The sequence below is a fragment of the Zalophus californianus genome, chromosome 4 (genome assembly GCF_009762305.2).
Source record: "Zalophus californianus isolate mZalCal1 chromosome 4, mZalCal1.pri.v2, whole genome shotgun sequence".
Classification (NCBI taxonomy): Eukaryota; Metazoa; Chordata; class Mammalia; order Carnivora; family Otariidae; genus Zalophus; species Zalophus californianus.
The window spans coordinates 155,520,723-155,542,725 of NC_045598.1; the positions used below are offsets into that span (position 1 = coordinate 155,520,723).

At 41.1% G+C, this 22,003-nt stretch overlaps 1 protein-coding gene and 1 long non-coding RNA gene across 7 annotated transcripts; one reads left to right on the forward strand and one right to left on the reverse strand.

Moving 5' to 3' along the window:
- Positions 1–11: 11 nt before the first annotated feature.
- On the reverse strand, positions 12–8,728 carry ZNF706 (zinc finger protein 706). Of its 6 annotated transcripts, none has more exons than XM_027623247.2 (5): positions 8,438–8,719; positions 7,071–7,240; positions 4,945–5,081; positions 2,936–3,043; positions 12–2,234 (listed from the first exon to the last, which is right to left on the reverse strand). In XM_027623247.2, the coding sequence occupies exons 3-4, from the start codon at positions 5,077–5,079 to the stop codon at positions 2,948–2,950; spliced, it is 231 nt and encodes a 76-aa protein (XP_027479048.1). In that variant the 5' UTR covers positions 5,080–5,081; positions 7,071–7,240; positions 8,438–8,719; the 3' UTR covers positions 12–2,234; positions 2,936–2,947. The 6 variants fall into 6 exon arrangements, with proteins under 6 accessions (XP_027479048.1, XP_027479056.1, XP_027479076.1 ...); XM_027623255.2 differs by lacking the exon at positions 8,438–8,719 and adding an exon at positions 7,657–7,796; XM_027623275.2 differs by lacking the exon at positions 7,071–7,240 and having other exon boundaries at positions 8,598–8,728.
- On the forward strand, positions 8,096–18,536 carry LOC113938124. Its single transcript, XR_003524829.2, has 3 exons — positions 8,096–8,201; positions 9,497–9,588; positions 18,479–18,536. It is a non-coding gene; the product is annotated as an uncharacterized LOC113938124 (long non-coding RNA).
- The last annotated feature ends 3,467 nt before the right edge of the window (positions 18,537–22,003 follow it).

The following is a 22,003-nucleotide window of genomic DNA, read 5'->3' on the forward strand; positions in this document are numbered from 1 at the left end:
AATTAGACTAGTTTAGTTTTCTTTAATATCTTCTTTAATAAGACATTACAGCACACAACTGAGCCCCCAGTATGTCAGTTAAACATGGGGATGCAGATCCATAGGAATTAGAATGGAAACAAATGTAATCTTAACCCCATTCCTTTTGGCAATTAATGGAAATACAGAATACAAACGGACCAATTCTCTCTCAGTGTCTCAGATTTTATAGTCTTTGAAGACACCATAACAGTTTTATAATGAACTTTGCTGTGATCTGTTAAAGAATCTTCAAATTTAATAATGAGGATGCTTAAGAATTGTAGTTTTTCCCTTAGAGCAAATTTAACTCAACATAATAAAAAGGGATTGTACTAATAATCCTTATACGAAATATGAGAATTAACGTCTTATGCAAGATCAATGCAGCTAGTTTCCTATCACTGAGATATAAAGTTAAATATGGTGTCTTCAGCTGCTTATAAAAAAGGGTTAAATACAAGAACAAAAAGCTTTTATTCTGAATTACAGTCAGTAAAAATGAAAAAAAAAATTAACCAAAACTTGTGAATGGTTTTTAAATGATTTGTTACTAAATGTAAACATACATATGGTCAAAACTCTTTTAAAAACCTTTAAATTGTAATTTAACCAGAACTTTAATAATACCCACCACAAGCAATCAGGCAAATTCTAATGTTCTGGTACCAACATATTAGGAAATAACAGATATTAAATCTGAAACTTAGGAAATTAAATACATGAAAAAATGACTATTTTAAAGAAAGAATGTAATAGAAGTTGCTAAGAAACTATCGCCACTGAAGCTTTTCCTTGTAAATATCTTACTTAAAACTTACAGTGAAGTCAAACAAGGTGGGCAGAATATGCACAGCCACAAAACAAATGCAGTGATGAATTACAGCAGAAAGAGGGAATGCATTTTGTAATCCACAGGATCAGATTTGTGGCTCTAAGCAATTACCAGGAAATAGCTGAGTGTTCTTCCTATTATATTAACTTTAAAATTTAAACAGTTACAGCAGTTTCACTAGTAAGGTTAATAGTTGACAAAAGCAAATCAGAAGAACCCTAAAATTAATCTTCCTTAACTAGATAGGATTTACCGCATCCATCTGAACTAACCCATTTCCCCATCCTCAGAGCCAAAAGAATGTGGAGATTGGCCTATTTTAATCCTTTTCTAGTTCAGACAGAAGTCATATTGTACAGTCTTTGATTTTAGGAACCAGCACAAAGTAAACTCCTAAAATCAACTATTCACTTACAAAGGAAAGGAGGGAGAAGGTTCTGGGCATTAACCCAGTGGCAAGTCATTCCAACCTTCCTGTTAATGAAAATCCATTCATAAAATTGGCCAAAACATTAGTAACTTCCAAAAAGTCCTTCAAAAATTGAGTTTTGACTTCCAATTAATGAACTTTGAATTTTGAAAGAATCTGGTATAATTTATGTAAGATAGAGCTTTACCAGTTCGCATATGATCCATCATATTTTTCATTCAATGACAGCCTTACTGATTTCGTTTATGGCATACACTTCAGAACCTAATCTTTCAGAAGGGCTCACTGAAAATCCAACGCATTAGGAATTTATCAGTCATCGACAGGGTAATCCTGGCTGGCAGCTATGGCCAGGTCATATGGCAAGTTGAAATATTCCAACCTCAAACACAGGAAACACTCAGAGGGGTAAATGACACATGATGGTAATATACTAAGGCAGCAGGTAAGTCATTCTTCACCTAGATCAACAGCTGCCAATAAAACTGTATGAATGAGTCTGTTCTAGTTTAGCTAATGAACCTGCCACTGAACTGAGAGAGGGAGATAAGAATTGCGCCTGCAATTCTAGTTGACGAATTCATTAGATTTTCATAAGGCAAATAATGTGGAAAGTTAGAACAGAATTTCTAAAACCATTTATCCTGTGATGTTGTAAAATCAAAGTACTACTTTATTAAATGAGTTATTTTACACAATATGAACATCAATATAATTACATTGTAAAAAAATTTTTTATAACAAGGATGGACTGATTTTCAGATTTCCAAATCAGAGTCAACTGTACATTTACACAGAATTGTCTTTGCATGAAGCCCAAAAGGGAACAGCATAAAAATGAGTGTTTCTGTAGCCCCTTTATTTTTGCTGATCAACAGTTTGTTAGAAAAGCAGCTGCAGGTTTGTTACCTAAGTTCTGAGACAGAAGAGTCAAAGGTGTCATGAATTCACCTATAAGACATAAATGAAATTGGCAGTGAATGTAAGCATTGCACAAATACAACTTATATGCATTTCAAATGTCTAAGAAAAATGCACCACATGTATAAGCTATCAAGTTAGTCTGACAGATCTGTCAATGATTTTATAAACAACAAATCTTTGATGAATTTACTTTAAAAAGAAATAATTATCTCACACCATCACCACCTTAGAGAAAACAAAAAACAGAAAACCAACCACACAATTATTTTCAAGCAACTCTTAAGTTTACACAGCGTGTGCCTCCATTCACCATGTGTCCTAATGCACTCAGAAGCTCTGTCAGACACCAGAAGTAAAATACCTGCACCAAGGCACTCAGGAACACTGCTCTGCATCACTTCTGGAAGCAAGACCCTCAAATGCCTTTGTAATAGTTATTTTCTTTAAGCTGGTAAGCCTCTTCCATTCTTGGACCAGAGTTGGCCAGCATCACCTCATCCCCCCATTTTGGGCTACAGTAGTAAAAACTTGGGTGTTTCAAAGGCATTGAGATGATCTGGTTTGGGAAAATGGGCTTTTAACAACTGTAAAGGGAAATATTAACTTAAAAAGGGGAAGCAATAAAATCTCAGCTGGAAAGTACACATTAATTTCACAGTCACAGAAGATAATTTTGGTCTTGTGTACAACCTTGACATTAACAAGGGAAAAGACAAAAGGTCAATTACCTGTAAACAACTTTATGCCTGAACATCAGCCAATTCTGGAGGAAGTGGAGTCTTAGGATGCTTGCTTTCAAAGTGCTGCTTGAAGGTCTTAGGGTCTGGCATTTGTGTCTAATTTAAAAAAATGTGGAAAAAAGAGACTTTATTCATGAAATAAAAATGCATTAACTTTTCAAATCCCGAGCCTGCTCAGGGTAGACAATTATCTCAAAACTCTTTCAAGTTCCTGCAACTAGTGGCTGGCAGATGAAAAAGGACCTTGCAACAAAGAGATTCCTAATATATCACCATATTTCACATACAAAGAAAAGGGTGGGTCACATAGAATTAAGTATTCTGCTTGTTCGATTAACAGCAAACAGATAACATCTACTTAACATGTTATGCTAAGCAGGTTACCTGAATTCTCACAGAACCTTCCTACAGTAATCCTAAATTAGTTCCTACTATCCTTCCTCATTTCACAGGATAAGGAAACTAAAACCTAGAGTGTAATTTGCCCAAGACCTCTTTTAACCTAGTACTAGTACTTCAGTTCTCAAATGCTACATTATACCAACTTCCGTAGGCAAGGACCTTCAATTATTTATTCTTTTGTCCATTCGATTACACAAAACATGAAATAAAAGCGTTTGCTGTTCCGTTCTGAGTTTTTAAATAGGTGAACCGCTCTAGTACTTTTAGGTCAAAGTATTTCTTCATCGGTAATTTAATGAAATTTACTTTTACCCTGCCTCTTTCCAAACAGAATCTAAAGTTGCTCGATTTCATTACTTTGAATGTATCAAAGCTCAGTATGAACAAGATATTTAATGTAATAGATTTCCTCTCTTAATGAGACCTTTTATGTAGTCAGGAACTTCTATTTCATCAGTAATGCCTTCACATGATGAACTTGTCTTACTGAGATCCTTTCCCACAACCCTACCCAGGTGTAGGGCTTTGGAAAAAAACACATTATTTATACATATGGTATATATACATGCATATGTATTTGACCAATCTCACTATGTATTTTTTCCTTTGGGACCTCTATTCACTAACTTCAAGGGTGCTGAGCTTAAACAAAAAAGCAAGAAAGAGACTCTGGCTTGGAATTTAAGAGAAACTTTTTTTTTTAGATTTTATTTGAGAGAGCGAGCGAGCAAGAGAGCACAAGCGGGGTGTGGGGGGCAGAGGGACAGGCAGACTCCCCGCTGAGCAGGGAGCCCAAAACAGGGCTCAATCCCAGGACCCCGAGATCATGACCTGAGCAGAAGGCAGACACTTAACCGACTGAGCCACTCAGGCGCCCGAAGAAAAACTTCCTTGAAAGGCAATGTGGTATGAAAGGCAGAGGTGGGCTCTGGAACTTGACTGCCCGGGGTTCAGATCCCCGCTCTTCTCTGTACTAACTGGGGCACCTTGCACAAGTTATTTAATCCCCATGACTCAGTTTACTCTTTTGTAAAATGGGAATAACAAAAGTCCTTTATCTCAGGGTGGGTTGTGTGGATTAATGGGCTCATACATGTAAAACACCTGATAAGCACTCAATAGTAGTTGTTACGGCTATTCTTCAAATCTAACAAAACACATCAGTTCTAGGAAAAGCCCTCAATGTAAATATACTCCATATAGTTTTACAGACATCCCACTACGAATTTAGTGAAGAAAAAAGTCAACTCATAACAGTATCACTTATATCCTGCATACCTGTAAACCAAGAATGTAGATCTGATTTCCTTACAAAGTTCAAAGTGCAGTATCTGCCCTGAAGAAGACACCTTTTTTCTAAATGAGGAAAGGGACTTTGCTTTGTTCACTCCCTTTCCCTGACACCCAGAGAACTACGCCTGGCCATAGGAGCCATTCACAAAATTTTTGTTGAATAGACAACTGAAGATGGACACCTAAAATAACCAGCTCGCCTATCTACTATTTTGCCATAGTTGCAAAATTGTAACCTATATAAACCAATGTCTAAGGAAAGAATTATCCACAGGAAAACTATGTCTTTCAATTCCCCTTACCCTACAAACAGTGCAGGTATATATTAAGGCAGCTTTGGCAGCAGCCTTTTGGTCATGCCCTTGTTTCTTCTTTTGTCCAGCTTGCTTTTTGGCATTTTTCTGCTGAGACTGAATCTTCTGCTGTCCACGAGCCATATCTAAAAACAGAAGTTGAGGCATTAGAGTGATTAATACAGAGTAACCTAAGTATGGTAACACTCTCAAGAGTTGAAGACTTAAGTTTTATAAGGTGTCTATCAAAATGTGTAGGTTTTCAAATTCTTGCATACAATGCTACTAGAGAATAAATTAGTACAACCACTGTGGGAATCTGGTAGTTGTCTACTACATAACCTACAATTCCACTCTCAGTATATACCTAACAGAAATACAAAGGTACATATACATCCAAAGACAGTACAAGAAAGTTCAGAGCACCTGTTTCCAAAACTGGAACCAATCCAAATGCCAGTTACTAGTAAAATGGATACATAACTTATGGTAGATTTATACAATGGAACACTATGCTGCATTCAAAAAGAAACTATTGTTACAAGTAACAACATGGTTGTATCCAATGTTAAGGGAAAGAAGCCAGATATATAGGTTGTATAAAATTTAAAACAGGCAAAGCTAATCTAGGAGGTAGTGACTGGGGAAAAAAGGGCATGAGGATTTATGGGGTGGTGATATGTTCTATATCTTGATCTGGGTAATGCTTATACAGGTGTGCTCACTTTTAAAAAATTCATCAAGCTGTACCCCTGAGATTTGTGCACTCTGCTATATATAATCTTCAAAAATATACCAGAAAAGCTTAGTGCCTTTCCCCAAGCATTTGCTTGATCACTTTGCAAAGGTACTTTCCCTTTCCAGTACTCACTGTTGTGAATTAAGATTTTTACAACTTTAAAGAGAAATAAGGGCTGTCATCTAAAGCTTCTGAAGGAGATCCTAAGAGCAATGGAAAATGTTCTCTTAAATGCTCAGGTTCCATAAAACTACTGTGCTATCCTAAATCTTCCTAAAAAATTGGTCTTTGCAGGATTGCTGAAGAAATTAACAAATAAAATTAAATTAGTTTTCAGTTGAGAGAACAAACCTTGTAAAAAAGGTAAAGATACCTTTACAAAAATGAAAAGTACCACTTTTTACTGATAGTCTGAAATGAAGCTAAATGGATTAAAAATAATTAAGTTACTGAAAAAGTTACTTTTACTTCTTCATTAAAATTAAAGTCTTCTCAAACCAAAAAACAGACTCTTAACTATAGAGAACTGATGATTCCCAGAGGGGAGGTGGGTGAAATAGGGGGTGGGGATTGAAGAGTACACTTATCAGGATGAGCACTGAGTATGTAGAGAACTGTTCAATCACTATATTGTACACCTGAAACTAATATAACATTGTATGTTAAACTATACTGGAATTAAAATAAAATTTAAAAAATTAAAGTCTTCTATTAGACAACACAAGTTAAACCAGCTCATAGACAGTCTACGGGCCCCAACTACTTTTTAAATACATTGAAACTGGGTCCTAAGTAGAATTCCTATATATACCTTTGACCAGAACTACAATTAAGTTTTAAACTTTTAAATCATTGCAGGATATGAACATAATATGGATGTAGATCACCTTCACCAGAAAACAGGACTGGCTTTTTTCTGACTGGAACCCTAATCAGTTAATGGATATAAAGTCAAAACCTATTATAGAAACATATGAGCCTCTCCCAAAAAGAAAAAGCGTCCTGACAAAATAAATACACTGCTTGGACAAATTCCCCACTAGTATTTAACACAGAATAAAACAGAAGAGTATCAATACTTTTTAAGAAGCCAGTTGAATACTTTAACAAACTACAAAAATTCTTAGTATGCTAGCCTAGTATATTCCCAAATAATAGTAAATATTACCAGATGTTTTAGTCCTTGAAAATTAAACTTACATTTTAGTTTTTATAAAGCCAAATCTTTATTAATCCCAAGCCAAATGGTATGATTCTTTTTAAATGTATATTTAAGTACAAATGTTATGGCAAGCATACGGAACCTATTCCCACAGAAACAGATTTGGATACTTAAGTATGATTTGGATGATAACAGGTACATATCCCAATATTTTATAACATCTTTTATCAGTACCTTGTTAGAATAGTTTAGTCCTCTCATGCTTCTGAGCTCTTCTACACAATGTCTGCTACGCATGCTAACACTGATTTTGTGGGTAACCTCAATTGTTTTATGCCAATTCCAGAAGTTTCTTTGATAATTACAAGATATTAACTACTTCAATACCATTTGCACGCAGTGATCTGTACAATGTAATGAGATGCACATTATTTTTAACTTTTCCATTTAGGGCTTCTCCTAAAATATAACATTACACGATAGATTTAACCCATTTTCCATTGTCATCTAACAGTAACAAAACCATAAAAGCTTTAATAATAGACTGTGGTCGCTTATTCTTATTTTTAAAACAAAACTTAACACCCGGTAAAGGAAATCGAATCAACAGTCTAAACGCATGGGGTAGGCCCCCAACTTCTAACAACTCCCTGCATGGATATCCTTTCTGAAAGCAGAAATGCAAACGAACAAGCCACCTGCTTTTGGACAGCTCAACTTTGGAATTGCTCTCAAGCCAATCGAATTTTCTACAAAATCTTAAGCACAACTTCTTAATTACACACGACAAACTGAGGGCCAACAAGTCATTTACAAATACCTTAAACGCAGGCTTTTAATTTAACTCTTCTTTAGTGTGGTTTTCCGAGAGGGATGCAAAGAGGGAAGTAGAACGAATAAAGAGTTCTAAAATGAAGAGCTCTTACAGGAGGCAACAAGTAAGCATTGCCCCCCAAAGACCCTCTTAAAACCAAAAACAACTGAGTAAGAAAAGCTTTGGGATCCAGGAAGTAGGATTATTTTCCATCTGAAACGAGGAGGCCCAGGCAGTGATCAACATCCTGACCCTAGCTTTTAACTACATCCTTTCGGGGAGGGAAGAGGAAAGCGCCAGGAGTAAGATCTGTTTCACCCAACACTTGACCGACCCCAGCTGCAGCCCGGACCACCTGCCTTCCCAGCCGGCCTCTCCCGCGTCGGGCAGCCCCTTCCTCGGCCCGGCCACACAGCCCCCACCGACCCGCCACTGCTCACAGACCCCGGCCCGAGACGCGCCTCCCGGAGGCTTTGGCTGCCCCAAACCCGGCCCCTTCGGCCACGGGGAGCCCGGGCCTCGAGAAACCGACCAGCTGCCGTCGCCGAGGGGTAAGGTTACCGCTCCGCGCCGCGGCCGGCCTGCAACCCGGCCACCTGCAGGGCCTGGCAGGCGCCCGAACTCTCCCTCCTGCCCGCGGCCCGCGCCGGGACAGGACGGGCCCGGCCGCCACCTGGGAGGCGGGGAGGCCGGCGGCCCCTCGCGACCCGCGGCGACCCCGCCGCCAGGCCCCCACCCCGGGTCCCGGACGTCCTGCGGCGTCAGCGCCGCCCCCACAGCCGCTCACCCGGGCTGGGACAGTCTTGCGTCGGAGAGACCGCGCAGCGCGAGAGGGCTGGGGGAGGTGGCCGGAGGGAGAGAAAGAGGGAGAGCGCCCAGCACCGCTTCGGCCTCCTCCACCCGCCAAGGAGGGGAAAGAGGAGAGCACAACAGCCCGCGCCTCGCACCCTCCGCCGCCGCCGCCGCCGCCGCCGCCGCGCGCGCCCGCCGCCGCCTCAGCCTCGGGGGAGGCCACTATGCTCGTGCCCGCGCACGCCGCGCAGCTCTCCCAGTCGCCCCAGCGCCCTCCTGCTCCTCGCCGCCCACGCGCCTTCCTGCTGCGGCCGCCTCCCGCGCTCCTCCCCTGCTCGCACGCCTGCGCCCTTTCCGGTCGCGCGGGCCAATGGCAGCGCGCCCCTATTACATAAGCGCTAGGGGCGGGGCCTGGCGGCGACGGCGGCCCCTGTGAGACGGGAACTGCAGGGGACGTCGCCTTCTGTCCCCGGCGCTCACTCCCGACCCGCGTGCTCTATCTAGGCGGCTTCTGCCGGTCCTGGGAGCCGCGTGATCCCGGTGCTGCTGGGTGACTGCCCGCGGCGTGTTTCACAAGTCGCTTGGTGGCTTTCTCACTAGGGCGGCGGTCCGGCCTCGGCCCCCGCGTCCCTTCTCCCTCGCCTCCCGCCTCGCGGGCGCCCTCCTATGCAGCGGCCCGGGGACAGGCCCGGAGGGGTGCACCAGCGCCGCTGCGGCGTGGGGCACCGGGGAGCCCGCCACACGGACGCACCACCACCGCCGCCCCCGCCCTCGCCCCCAGTGCGGCCAGCGGGCCCAGTGGACCCTGATAGGGCCGCGCAGCCTTTGTTCTCTCACCGGCCGACCCCCAATCTCGTTCTCATGGAAACTCCGGTTATTTTTACCAATCTGGGGTTTTTAGTGAGTTCAGGATTCCAGCCTGACTGTCTCAGTGTTGCTGGCTAGGTTACCCCGACCGTTTTAGCTGAATACTGACAATATACAGAGTTACTAACATTTGGGAAATGGTTAAGTTGACTTTTTTTTTTTTTTCCTGGTCTCTCTTGATTTACAGGCCATGACCGCCAACTTACAATGTGTGATTAAGAACGATTGCGATTGGGGCGCCTGGGTGGCTCAGTGGTTGGGCGTCTGCCTTCGGCTCAGGTAAAACAAACAAACAAAAAACAAAACCCAAAACGATTGCGATTGTAATCTGATTATCTGGAAATGACATTTTAGACATTGGCTTTATTCTTTCTCTCCTGCCCCTCCTACCCCACCACACACATTGGTTTCTAATTAGATTTATCAGTAACAAGGAAAAGGGAAGCTTTTGCATTTGATGTTCTCACCTTGCGGATAGCGTCCACGCTCCCACTTGCCTGTCAGCGCCCAGGAGAAGCTAGTTTAATATAATACATCCCAAGTTAGCCGGTCGTTTAGAATAACTGGGAAGGAGTTAGTGGCTTGTCGCATTTGGGTGGGGTACAGTGATCTGGTTGTTAAGTCTTTTCCTTATCCTCATTTCAGCCTCGTTTACCTTTCACACCTCTCCCATACAGCAGTTTTAAATTATATGTTTAAATTTCATTGATCTCTCCAGTATTGAGTTGCAAGCTCATTTTCATCACTGTATTTCCAGTGTCTAGCAGTGTGCTAAACATTGTACGCACTGATTAAATGGATATTGACCGAATGAACTGGAAGTATCTAAAGAAATAAAAACTTTTGACATATGAAACTCTAGCTTAGCCAATAGTCACCATAACCATAATAACTGTATTAACCTGGCTAATAGGGGTATGAGGTACTTAGAAAGTCTAGACACAGGAAATCCAACCAGCTCTGTTTGTCTAGCCATGAATCAGTGTGGGCAGTGCAAAGGGAGAGAGAAATTTGGTGGGCTGAGGTAAGTCAACTGGAGAGGTGATTTTTGCTGTGAAATATTACTATGCCTCTTGTTACCGAGGCCTAGTGGTAAATGGTAAAAATATCCATTTAAGCCAGTGTTTCTTAAAATTCTGCCTTATACCACCTTTGAGAATTTGGCAAAACTAAGGACTTTGCCCCTGGAAAGTTCGTATATATAAAAACTTATCTCCATTGGCAGAGTTTCTCAACCTTGGCACTACTGACGCTTTGGGCTAGATCGTTTGTTGTTATGGGGGCCTGTCCTAGGTATTGTAGGATATTTGGCAACATTTCTGTCCTGTACCCTTTTGATGTCAGTAACTCTCTCCAGTTGTGACAAACAAAAAATGTCTCCATACCTTTCCAAACGTCCTCTGGGGGTCAAAATCTGCCGTTTGAAAACTGCTGCCTAGAGGATATGGTATGATGATAACTTTATATGTTGGTTAGGGCATTTGAAATACAAAGGGAAAAAAGGAATGGATAAGATTCAGCATCTGAGATGAAAGGCGGATGAATTAGCATAAATACCAGCTGGTGTCCTACTTATTCTATAGAAATATGACAGCAAATGGGATATGAACGCCTTAGAAGGATTTTTATACACATTGCTGGTTTTAATTGTGAATGCTGCAGTATTTCTACCGATTGGTTCTCTTCTACCTTTTTTTTTTTTTTAAGGATTTTATTTATTTATTTGACAGAGAGAGACAGCGAGAGAGGGAACACAAGCAGGGGGAGTGGGAGAGGGAGAAGCAGGCTTCCTGCCGAGCAGGGAGCCCGATGCGGGGCTCGATCCCAGGACCCTGGCGTCATGACCTGAGTCGAAGGCAGACGCTTAACGACTGAGCCACCCAGGCACCCCCGTTCTCGTCTACCTTTAGACAATTACTTTAGGTTAGTATGCAATAGGCATGTGCCTGTTTTCAAACCAAAATCAACATCAGATTAAAATGCTTCTCTGAAGACCTGAAAGATTTATTTTTTTGTATTCATGTTTGATTTTCAGGGGTTAAAGAGCTGAATCAATATATTTTTCAGATAACCAGATTATTCTGAATCACTTTCCCCAATTTATCTGTGGCATGTAGGTTAATATCTAAATATAGTAAAGTGCGGGCGCCTGGGTGGCTCAGTTGGTTAAGCAACTGCCTTCGGCTCAGGTCATGATCCTGGAGTCCCGGGATCAAGTCCCGCGATCAAGTCCCGCATCAGGCTCCCTGCTCAGCAGGGAGTCTGCTTCTCCCTCTGACCCTCTTCCCTCTCGTGCTCTCTCTCGTTCTCTCCCTATCAAATAAATAAAGAAAATCTTTAAAAATAAATAAATATAGTAAAGTGCTTAGCTTAGAGGTTCATTAGAGTGTAAAAGAGGCAAGATCCTGGCCTTATAGGTCCTTCCATCTAGTGACGCATAATAACAGCAATAATGACAACAATAAACTCAAAACAAAAATGTTTCCTTTTCTAATTCTTATTCCTATAATCAACTTCTTGTTGCAATTTTTCAGGGCTGCAACCTAGAATATCTTGTTTTCTCTACACTGTTTCCCCAAAGAAATTTCATTGACTCTTGTGGCTTTAAATAATGAACTTCAGATGACCCTACATCTATCTACTAGTTCAGCTCTCTCTTCTGATTTCTAAATTGATATATCCAAATGCCTATTTTCCATTTCCACTTTAATGTTTGATAGACATTTCACATTTAATACCACATGGTATTGAATCAAAGAAGCTATTGATTGTAAGTCACATTTATCTCCACCAAGATAAAAAAAATTATTGCCACTTGAACTATGGCATAATACTAAGGTACCCTTAATTGTACACTACATCTCAATTTCAGAGATGTTAAAATCAGTTTTAAAAATATTGCAATTTATTAGAATAGCATCAAAAAGAATAAAATACTTAGGAATAAATTTACAAAAAAAGTGCAAAACTTATATTCTGAATGCTACAAAACATTGTTGAAAGAATTTAAAGAAAACCCAGATAAATTGAAAGACATTCCATGTTCATGGATCAAAAAATTTAATATTGTACAACTGGCAATATTTCCCAATTTTATCTGTAGATTCAGTGCTTCCCCTATCAAAATCTCAGCTGTCATTTTTGCATAAATCAACAAGCTTATTCTGAAAACCACCTGGAAATTCCGAGGAACCCAGATGTGGTAAAATAAGAAAATATTTGGTCTTTGACCCCATTCTGGGCACAAAGCTCCTAAAACCCTTGGAACTTCCTGAATGATAGGAGTGTCTTTTGTCATTCATAAGGAACTCCTTTTGAGCATACCTGAATTTATGCTAATAAGGTAACTTAGGGTGGGGCCCCTAGATGGTGTCAGGATAGGAGTCCTCACCAGATAGACCAGGTGATTAGAGAATTAAAACTTTTCAGCCTTAACTACCAACCTCTTTCCAAATGTCCTCTGGGGAGGCAAGGAGGAGGGGGCTGGAGATTAAGCTCTATAAAAAACTATTGAGCAAAATTTGATGAGCTTCCACATGCTGGGAAGGTGGCATACCCCAGTTCCATGGGGATAGAAGCTCCTGCTCTTGGGACCCTTCTGAACTTTGGCGTATGTTCCTCCTCATCAGGCTGCACATGTGCATCCTTTATAGTATCTTTTACAATAACAGTTTACACATAAGTAAATGTTTCTCTTGAGTTTTGTGAACTGTTCCAGCGAATTAATCAAACCTAAGGAAGAGATCATGGGAACCTGTGATTTATAGCAGGTTAATCAGAAGCACAGGTAATGACCCGAACTTGCTACTGACATCTGAAGAGGGATGAGGGGAAGTCTTAAAGGACTGAGCTCTTAACCTGTGGGACCTGATGCTATCCCCAGGTAGACAGTAAGTTATAGAACAGCTAGCTGGTGTTGCAAAATTGTTTGATGTTTGGAAAACCTACATATCTGGTGTCAGAAGGGAAGTAGTGTTGTAGTGAAGTTTTGAGAGTAGAGGAGACCCAGGGAGGAGGAGACTTTTTTTCCTTACACCAGAATAGCCAAAACAATGTTAAAAAGAGGAACAAAGTTGGAGGACTTACACTTCCCAATTTCAAAACTTGCTATAAAGCTATAGTAATTAAGACTGTGGTACTGGCGTAAGAACAGACATGTAGATCAATGGGATAGAACTGAGAACCCAGAAGTAAATATTCACACTGATTTTAACACAGATGCCAAGAAAATTCAACAGGGAAGGAGTAGTCCTTTCGACAAATGGTGTTGCAACAATGGATATCCACATGCAAAAGAATGAAATTGGATCCCTAGCTCATGCCTTTTAAAAAAATTAATCAAAATGGATCACAGACCTAAATGTAGATGCTAAAAGTATAAGATCCTTAGAAGAAAATACAGGAATAAATCTGCATGACCTGGAGTTAAGCAAAGCCTTCTTAGATATGATACCAAAAGCATTCATGACAAAAGAAGTGACCCAGGGGTGCCTGGTGGCTCAGTTGGTTATATGTCTAACTCTTGATTTCAACCCAGGTCATGATCTCAGGACTGTGGGATTGAGCTCCTCTTAGGGCTGGGCTCTGTGCTGGGTGTGGAGCGTGCTTAGGATTCTCTCTCCCTCTCCCTCTGCCCCTCCCCCCATCTCTGAAGGAAAAAAAAGAAATAATCCATTTCTAAATAATCCATTTAGACTAGATATTTCTTTAAAGAAGACATAAAAATGGCCAATGCATACAAAGAAAAATGCTCACCATTATTAGCCCTCAGGGAAATGCAAATAAAAATACTGAGATAGTACTTCACACCTACTAAGATAGCTAAAATTAAAAAGACAGGTATTAAGTGTTGGAGTGGATGTAGAGAAAATGGACCCCCCCCATACTTGCTGGTGGCAATGTGAAATGGTATAGCCTCTTTGGGAAACATTCTGGCAGTTCCTCAAAAGTTTAAATACAGAGTTACCATATGATCCAGGAATTCCTATCCTAAGTCTATATCCAAGAGAAATGAAAACACACATCCACACAAAAACTTGTACATGAATGCTCCAAACAGCATTTTGGCTATTCATAATAGCCCAAAAAGAAGAAACAACCCAAATTTTCATCAACTGATGAGTTGATAAATAAAAGGGGTGTATCCATAAAATAGAATATTATTCAGACATAAAAAGGCATGAAGCACTGAGACATGCTACAACATGGACAAATCTTGAAAACATTATGCTAAGTGAAAGAAACTAGGCACAAACGACCACAAATTGTATGATGATTTGATTTATATGAAATGTCCAAAATTGGCAAGTCTATAAAGATGAAGTAGATTAGTGGTTGCCTAGGGCTGGGAGAATTGGAGGGAAATGGGGAGTGCCTGGTTAATGGGCATGGACTTTCTTTTGGGATGATGAAAATGTTTTAAAATTGACTGTGGTGATGATTGCACAACTCCGAATATCCTGAAAACCACTGAATTGTTCACTTTAAATGAGTGATTTGTATTTTATGTGAATTATATCTCAATAAAGCTGTTGCATTTTTTAAAAAGTGATTTTGAATAACGAAAACTGGAATGTCCAATATCCTATCCACTGCCAATGCTCCAATCTCCTCCCATCCAGTTCATCCCACCTCAGTTAAGGCACTGCCACCCCCTGGAATAACCATTTCAAAACCCTGTTGTTAGCTCTGACACTTCTCATCCTTTATACCCCATTTCCAGTCTATCGCCAAGTCATGTTGACTCTATTCCAGAATATATATTGATTCTGTCCAGTTTTCACCATCTGCACTGCCACTGGTCTAGTCCAAGTCATCATCTTTCACATGGTTTGTCCGGAGCAATTAACCTACCAGGAAATGGAGAACTTCTCCATCTCCCCTTTAGGACAATTACTTCTAGGCAATCATAATGATCTTTTAAAAAGGCAGATCTGGGGGCACCTGGGTGGCTCAGTCGGTTAAGCGTCTGCCTTCGGCTCAGGTCATGATCCCAGGGTCCTGGGATCAAGCCCCACTTTGGGCTCCCTGCTCAGCAGGAAGCCTGCTTTTCCCTCTCCCACTCCCCCTGCTTGTGTTCCCTCTCTTGTTGTCTCTCTCTCTGTCAAAAATAAATAAATAAAATCCTTAAAAAAAAAAAAAAAAAGGCAGATCTGCTCAGGATACTTCATGCTTAAAACCCTTCCCTGGCCATTCATGGCACACACAATGAGATCCAGTGTTCTTGTCATGATACACCAAGCCTTGTCTGGGCTCCTGAAACTCTTTTCTCTTGCTGTGCTCCAGCTCAGTGGTCTTTCAGTTCCTCAAGCTGACAAGCTCTTCCCTACCATGGGGCCTTGCTCTGTGCCCTTCCCTCTCTTGTATGGGCCTGCTCTCCCTTCCAGTATGGCTACTTTCTATTCCCTCTTCAAATTCCAGCTGAAATATCACATTCTCAGAGAAGCCTCCCTACCTTGAGTTCCCATCTAAATGAGGATTCCTCTGGGGGCGCCTGGCTGGCTCAGTCAGTAGAGCATATGACTCTTGATCTCAGGGTTGTAAGTTCAAGCTCCACGTTGGGTGTAGAGATTACTTAAAAATAAAGAATCTTTAAAAAAAGTAAGAATAAATAAATGAGGATTCCTCTGTGTGGAGAAAAAATAATCCTTGTACGCTGTTGGTGGGAATGTAAAGTGGTGCAGCCACTGTGGAAAACAGTATGGCGGTTCTTCAAAAACTTAAAAATGGAACTACCTATGATCCAGTATTGGTTATTGTATATACCCTCTATGGGGTATTTACACAAAGGTATATAAATAAAAGGGTATATGAATACCCTCTATTGGGTATTTACCCAAAGAAAACAAAAACACTAATTCAAAAAGGTATGTGCATCACTATGTTTATTACAACATTATTTACAATAGCTAAGATATGGAAGCGATCTAAGTGTCCATTGATAGACAAATGGATAAGGAAGATGTACACACACACACACACACACACACACACACACACAGGAATATTACACAGCCATGAAAACAGATGAGATCATGGCTTTTGAGACAACATGGATAGACCTAGAGGATATTATGCTAAGTGAAATACTTCAGGCTGAGAAAGACAAATACCACATGATTTCCCTCATATGTAGAATCTAAAACAAAAACAACTGAATAAACAAGAAGCAAAATCATACCTGCAAATACAAAATAAACTGATGGTCGCCAGAGGGGAGGGGGAATGGGGAGATGTGCAAAATGGGTGAAGGGGAGAGGGAGATACAGGCTTCCAGTTATGGAATGAATAAGTTATGAGAATAAAAGCACACCATAGGGAATATAGTCAATAATACTGTAATAGCAAGATATGGTGACAGATGGTAGCTACACATGTGGTGAATATAGCATAATGTATAAACTTGAATGTAGCATAATGTATAAACTTGTCAAGTCACTATGTTGTACATCTGAAACTGATGTAACATTGTGTGTCAACTCTACTAAAAAAATTTTAAAAAATGCAAGGCAATTCTAAGAAGGGAAAAATTTATACCATCTACTATGTTCATAGAAGTAAAAGCATTTAATAGCGAAGAATAGGAAAGCTATAATAGGGGTGGCATGTAGAACAGTATTTAAATGGGTAGCATCAAGATTATTTGTTCCTTTAAGGGTGGCTAATGAATGCAGAAAAACCTTCAGGTACTTAGTTTTGAAAAATAGCTTTGTTGAGGTATAGCTGACATACAATAAACTGAATATATTTAAAGTGTTAATAAATAAACAAATAAATAAGAATTCCCCTGGTTTAGTGCTCTTGTAGCACCCTGTACTTTTCATTCTTAGTGCTTATCATGCTATGTAGTTTATTGTAAATATAGAGATCATATACATAAACACATGTATATACATATACAATTATATGTAGATGTGTATATATGTGTTTGTGGAATGTATACGTATATATGTACATTCCTCGTTTCCGTTTGATTTTTTTTTTAAGATTTTATTTATTTACTTGACAGAGAGAGCACACACAAGTAGACAGAGTGGCAGGGAGAGGGAGAGGGAGAAGCAGGCTCCCTGCTGACTAGAGAGCCAGGAACCTGGGATCATGACCTGAACTGAAGGCAGATGCTTAACCAGACCACCCAGGTGTACCTGGCTTTTTTCTTTTATTCATTTATTTGAGAGAGGGGGCATGCACAGAGGGAAAGGGAGATGCAGACTTCCCACTGAGCAGGGAGCCCAAGTTGGGGCTTGATCCCAGGACCCGGGGATCATGACCTGAGCCAAAGGCAGTTGCTTAACCAACTGAGCCACCCAGGTGCCCTTTCCGTTTGACTTCTAAAACAATGATATGTCACACTTACAAAATGCCTACTATCTACCGGGTACTGTTAAATGTACTTTACACAGTTTCATTCATTTAATCCTCTCAGTGATTCTTAGGTAACTGAGTACAAAATTGTTAAGTAAGTTACCCATGATTACACGACTAGTAAATGGAAAAGATTTGATGCCTGGCGGTCTGGTTCCAGAGACCAGGCTGACTGTCCTACAACATAGCGGTGAGTGCTGTAGCTCTTTTTGTCAGCCCAGTGTAGCCGGCATTGAGCATAGTGCTTGGCATGGTATGGGCATCCCATAAACACTTGTGGAATGACTATATGCCTGAATGATTCCTCCATACTAGGTTAGCAGTCCTCCTAAGCATCACAGAGCGTGCTGTAACAGCATTTACATAGTGGTAATAACGTAAATATGGACCTAACCACAATTGTAACTACAAATATAACTTACTTGGGAGGATGGGGGGTGATAAGTCTCTGCATGATGGGGCCAAAGGGGGTGGGAGTAGCACTGAAAAGAGAGAGCTAAGTTCTCACCTGCCACAGTGGGAAATCCCTAGATAATGCCTAAAACTGGGGAAAACTTTCAAGAAATCATAGTATGTTACTTAGAGGTGTAGAGATAAACACTGAAAGAACTGACTAAAGGAATTGTATATAGCTGTGGCTGAAGAGAGAGAATTTGGCAGGCAGGAAACTGCTGTTTTTCCTAACTAGTCTTGTAGGACTAGTAGGATGTCTTAACTGTGAGCATGCATTCCTGTGATAAAACAAAAACGCAACGAACGGAATGGTTTGTATTTCTAGTAATTTTCGAACCATGTTTGTTTCCAGGCAGTATGTACGTCTTCACAGTGCTCGGTGCTTCTGAGAGATGGATGAACAATTCCAGGTATTATAATAAGGTATTGTTAGCATCTCCCTGCATTAGTCTCTACTTTTTATTCCAGGTAAGGACGTGCCTCAGGTTCCACCATTCCATTTTTCTAGTTCTCTGCATACCATCCTTGGTCTTTAGACCCTCAGGCAGCTGAATGAGCTAGGGAGAAGAGTGTACCCAAATTGAATGTGCATATCCTTGTTGCCTTTACATCATTACTCTTAAGCAGGTGGAAACACCAAAAGAAAACAAAAATCAAGAACAGTATTTCACTCTTCCCCAGACAGGAATTCATACAGGTGTCTATTGGGTGAGGGCCTTTGCCTTGATTTTAACCGTAAAGCTCTCTTGGTCTAGTTGATGGTTTTGATTTTTGTCAGAAGTCTGCTGACTGCACGGTGATGGCAGGCTGATCCCCTACAGAGAAATCTGTCCTGAAAATGACTCCTGTAGTTTTCCCTGACTTCTGCCAATCTGCAGAGACATTTTTCTCATGTCTCCCCTTTGAACCATTACTTTGGAGGAGAGAAGACAAAAAGCATTGAGTTGCACTCTGAAATTTAACCACTTTTTGGCTGAGTTTGGTTATTAATGCTTTTAATTACATGTGCAATTATATTCTATGTTTGATTTTAATAGTAGTTAAGCCATTAAGACTCAGAAGAATTTTTAATGACTGATTCCCTAGATATAAAATGAAAGAGTTAATTTGAGTGACTTTCCAGACCCCTTCTAGTCCTTGAACTTCTATGACTTGATGACTCAACATGAACTTCACGGTCTTTTAAAAGAACTCTATTTATGAAAGGCAGAAAAAAAAATCACCCCAAACTCCATCCAAGTGCAAATTTGAAACCAAGGATGCTTACTATTTACACAGAAAATGAAAATGTAATTTCTGTGTACTACAGGAAAGCACTAAGTGTTTGAGGGATGAGTGGAAAATAGCACAAAAGAAGAACTACTGGTTTGAAACTTCTGTCACTGGGTTCATCATGGTTTTTATTTCCCGTATCTTAGGGTGTTTTAATATTTGGGGGGCCTCCAGCCACAGGGAGAAGGCTAGCTAATTCCTGCAGATAGTAACAGCTTGCCTGGAACTATATCTTCCATATGCAAACACAGTCTCACATTTGTCCCTCTGTGCCCCCAACACTCTCCTTTTCTGACTCTCAGCACACCAATATCTCCCAGGGCCAGGAACCAGGCAATCAGAGATCACCTGGTAGCCCCAAACCTGCCCGAATTACTCAAACAGGCTAATCCTAAAATGCTTGCCCTGCCCAGCCTTGCCTTTCCCACCCAAACCCCAATAAGACGTTGGCCTAGACTTTCCCCTTGCTTCTGCTTCTGCCTCCTGACCACAGCCTGCTGCTCCCCGCCCCCGCCCCCTGCCAACCCCTGCACGTGACTCTGCATGGTGTGGTGGCAATGTAAGTCATAAATTTTTTTTCCAATGGCACTGAGCTCTCCGTATCATCATTCTGTTACTTCCATAAATTAAAATCCCATGGGTCCAGGGGTGCCTGGGTGGCTCAGTTGGTTAAGCGACTGCCTTCGGCTCAGGTCATGATCCTGGAGTCCCGGGATCGAGTCCCGCATCGGGCTCCCTGCTCAGCGGCGAGCCTGCTTCTCCCTCTGACTCTCCCCCGTCTCATGTGCTCACTCTCGCTCTCATTCTCTCTCTCAAATAAATAAATAAAATCTTTAAAAAAAAAAATCCCATGGGTCCAAATGAGACAGCCACCGACATGCAGTTTTTGTCGATAGTGGAAACGGAGAGAACTCCCTGTCCTCCATGTTCCTCGTAGCTGGGGTTGGCTCACTTGTTTAGGACACCTTGCAAATGATAACCCAGACTTCTAACTCAGTCCCCATGTGGGCTACGGAGCTTTCAGTATTTCATGATCACACATCCAACCCCTAGACTGGGCCACATTCTCAAAATAAGTGTTTTATCTTAAAGTATAAGGTGACAGGCATAGGGGATAGAGGTGGAGAATGACAGATACTCATTGCGACTTCACTTGATATTTTGGAACCGTTAGTCATCGGACATGCCTGACTGAAGCCGGGTCCCTAGTGTTGTCTTCTCGTATCAAACTGCATTCATTATTGCTTCAAGCCTCCTATCGATAACAATAGCTACAATTTGGGCATCTGCTTTGTGTCTCTAATCCTCACATCAGACCTTCACCGAAACTCTGATTATCCCCAATTTTTTGATAAAGAAACTGACTCCAAGAGGTTAGTTTTCTCATTGACACACAGGTAGAAGGCAGTGAGCAAGTAAGTAAAAGAGCCAGGATTGCAAATTGAAATCTGATTCTAAACCTTGCTTTCTTCCCCGCCCCCCCCCCCCCCCCCCCCCCCCCCCCCACCGCTTCAGAGGTAAATTCTAGCATGTGAGCCGCGGATACCCTGCACCAGACTCACAGAGCTTAACGTGGGCAGGGGGCTTCTTCCCGTGGTCATGACTATGCCCAGCTGCTCTTGGGGGTTGTGCAGGGAAATCTCTTATCACCTCTGGCTCCTGTTTCTTACTCCGAAAAACAAGGGATTTGGAGTAGATGTCTTTTATGATAACAATTTGGATTCTTAAAATATGATTATAACTTTGCTACCTATGATGTATGAGAAATTTATATGTTATATCCTTCTTATTTTCTTTTTTTAAAAAGATTTTATTTGAGAGAGAGAGAACACAAGCAGGGGGGAGCGGCAGGCAGAGGGAGAAGCAGACTCCTAAAGGAGCAGGGAGCCTGATGTGGAGCTCGATCCCAGGACCCCAGGATCATGACCTGAGCCAAAGTCAGACACTTAATCGACTGAGCCACCCAGGTGCCCACATCCTACTTATTTCCAAAGCAGATTTGAAGTACCCAAATACCCAAATAGTTTTATTTAGCTGATGTTTTAACTTTTTTTCTTTCTTATAATTACAGAAAGTCAACAAAGAACATGAATTGGTTAACCTTAAAGAGAGCTATTTTAGTGGCCCAGAATTTAAAATACAAATAAAAGAAGGATGTCTTTAATAAACAAATGATGTGTCATTTGGGACAAATGCAATATGATGTGTGGGTTCATCCAACATAGTCATCAGGAGACTTCAGCATCCTTAGCATAGTTAACATTTCCAAGGTGTATGTGTCTGTACGTGTCAACCTTAGTATTTAATTTCACTCCTGATTGGTCTCAGCACGGCTTGTTTTCTCAGTTGTCTTTCTGTCAGTGGGGATGAGCAGATACACACAGATCCTTCTTGTGCCTGATCTAAATTTTGACCTATGGCTTACATTACATAGGTCAGACGTTTAGCTCACTCGAATCTGTGACCAGGATAGTGTATTATTATCTGGCCCGCCAGGGGATTAGACCTGAAGCCTTGTCCCCTTAGCCTTAAAGTCTAGTCAACTAGCCTTAAAGTCTGAGTCGCCACTCAGTTCAAGAAATGTGACCTTTTTACATCAGCTGGG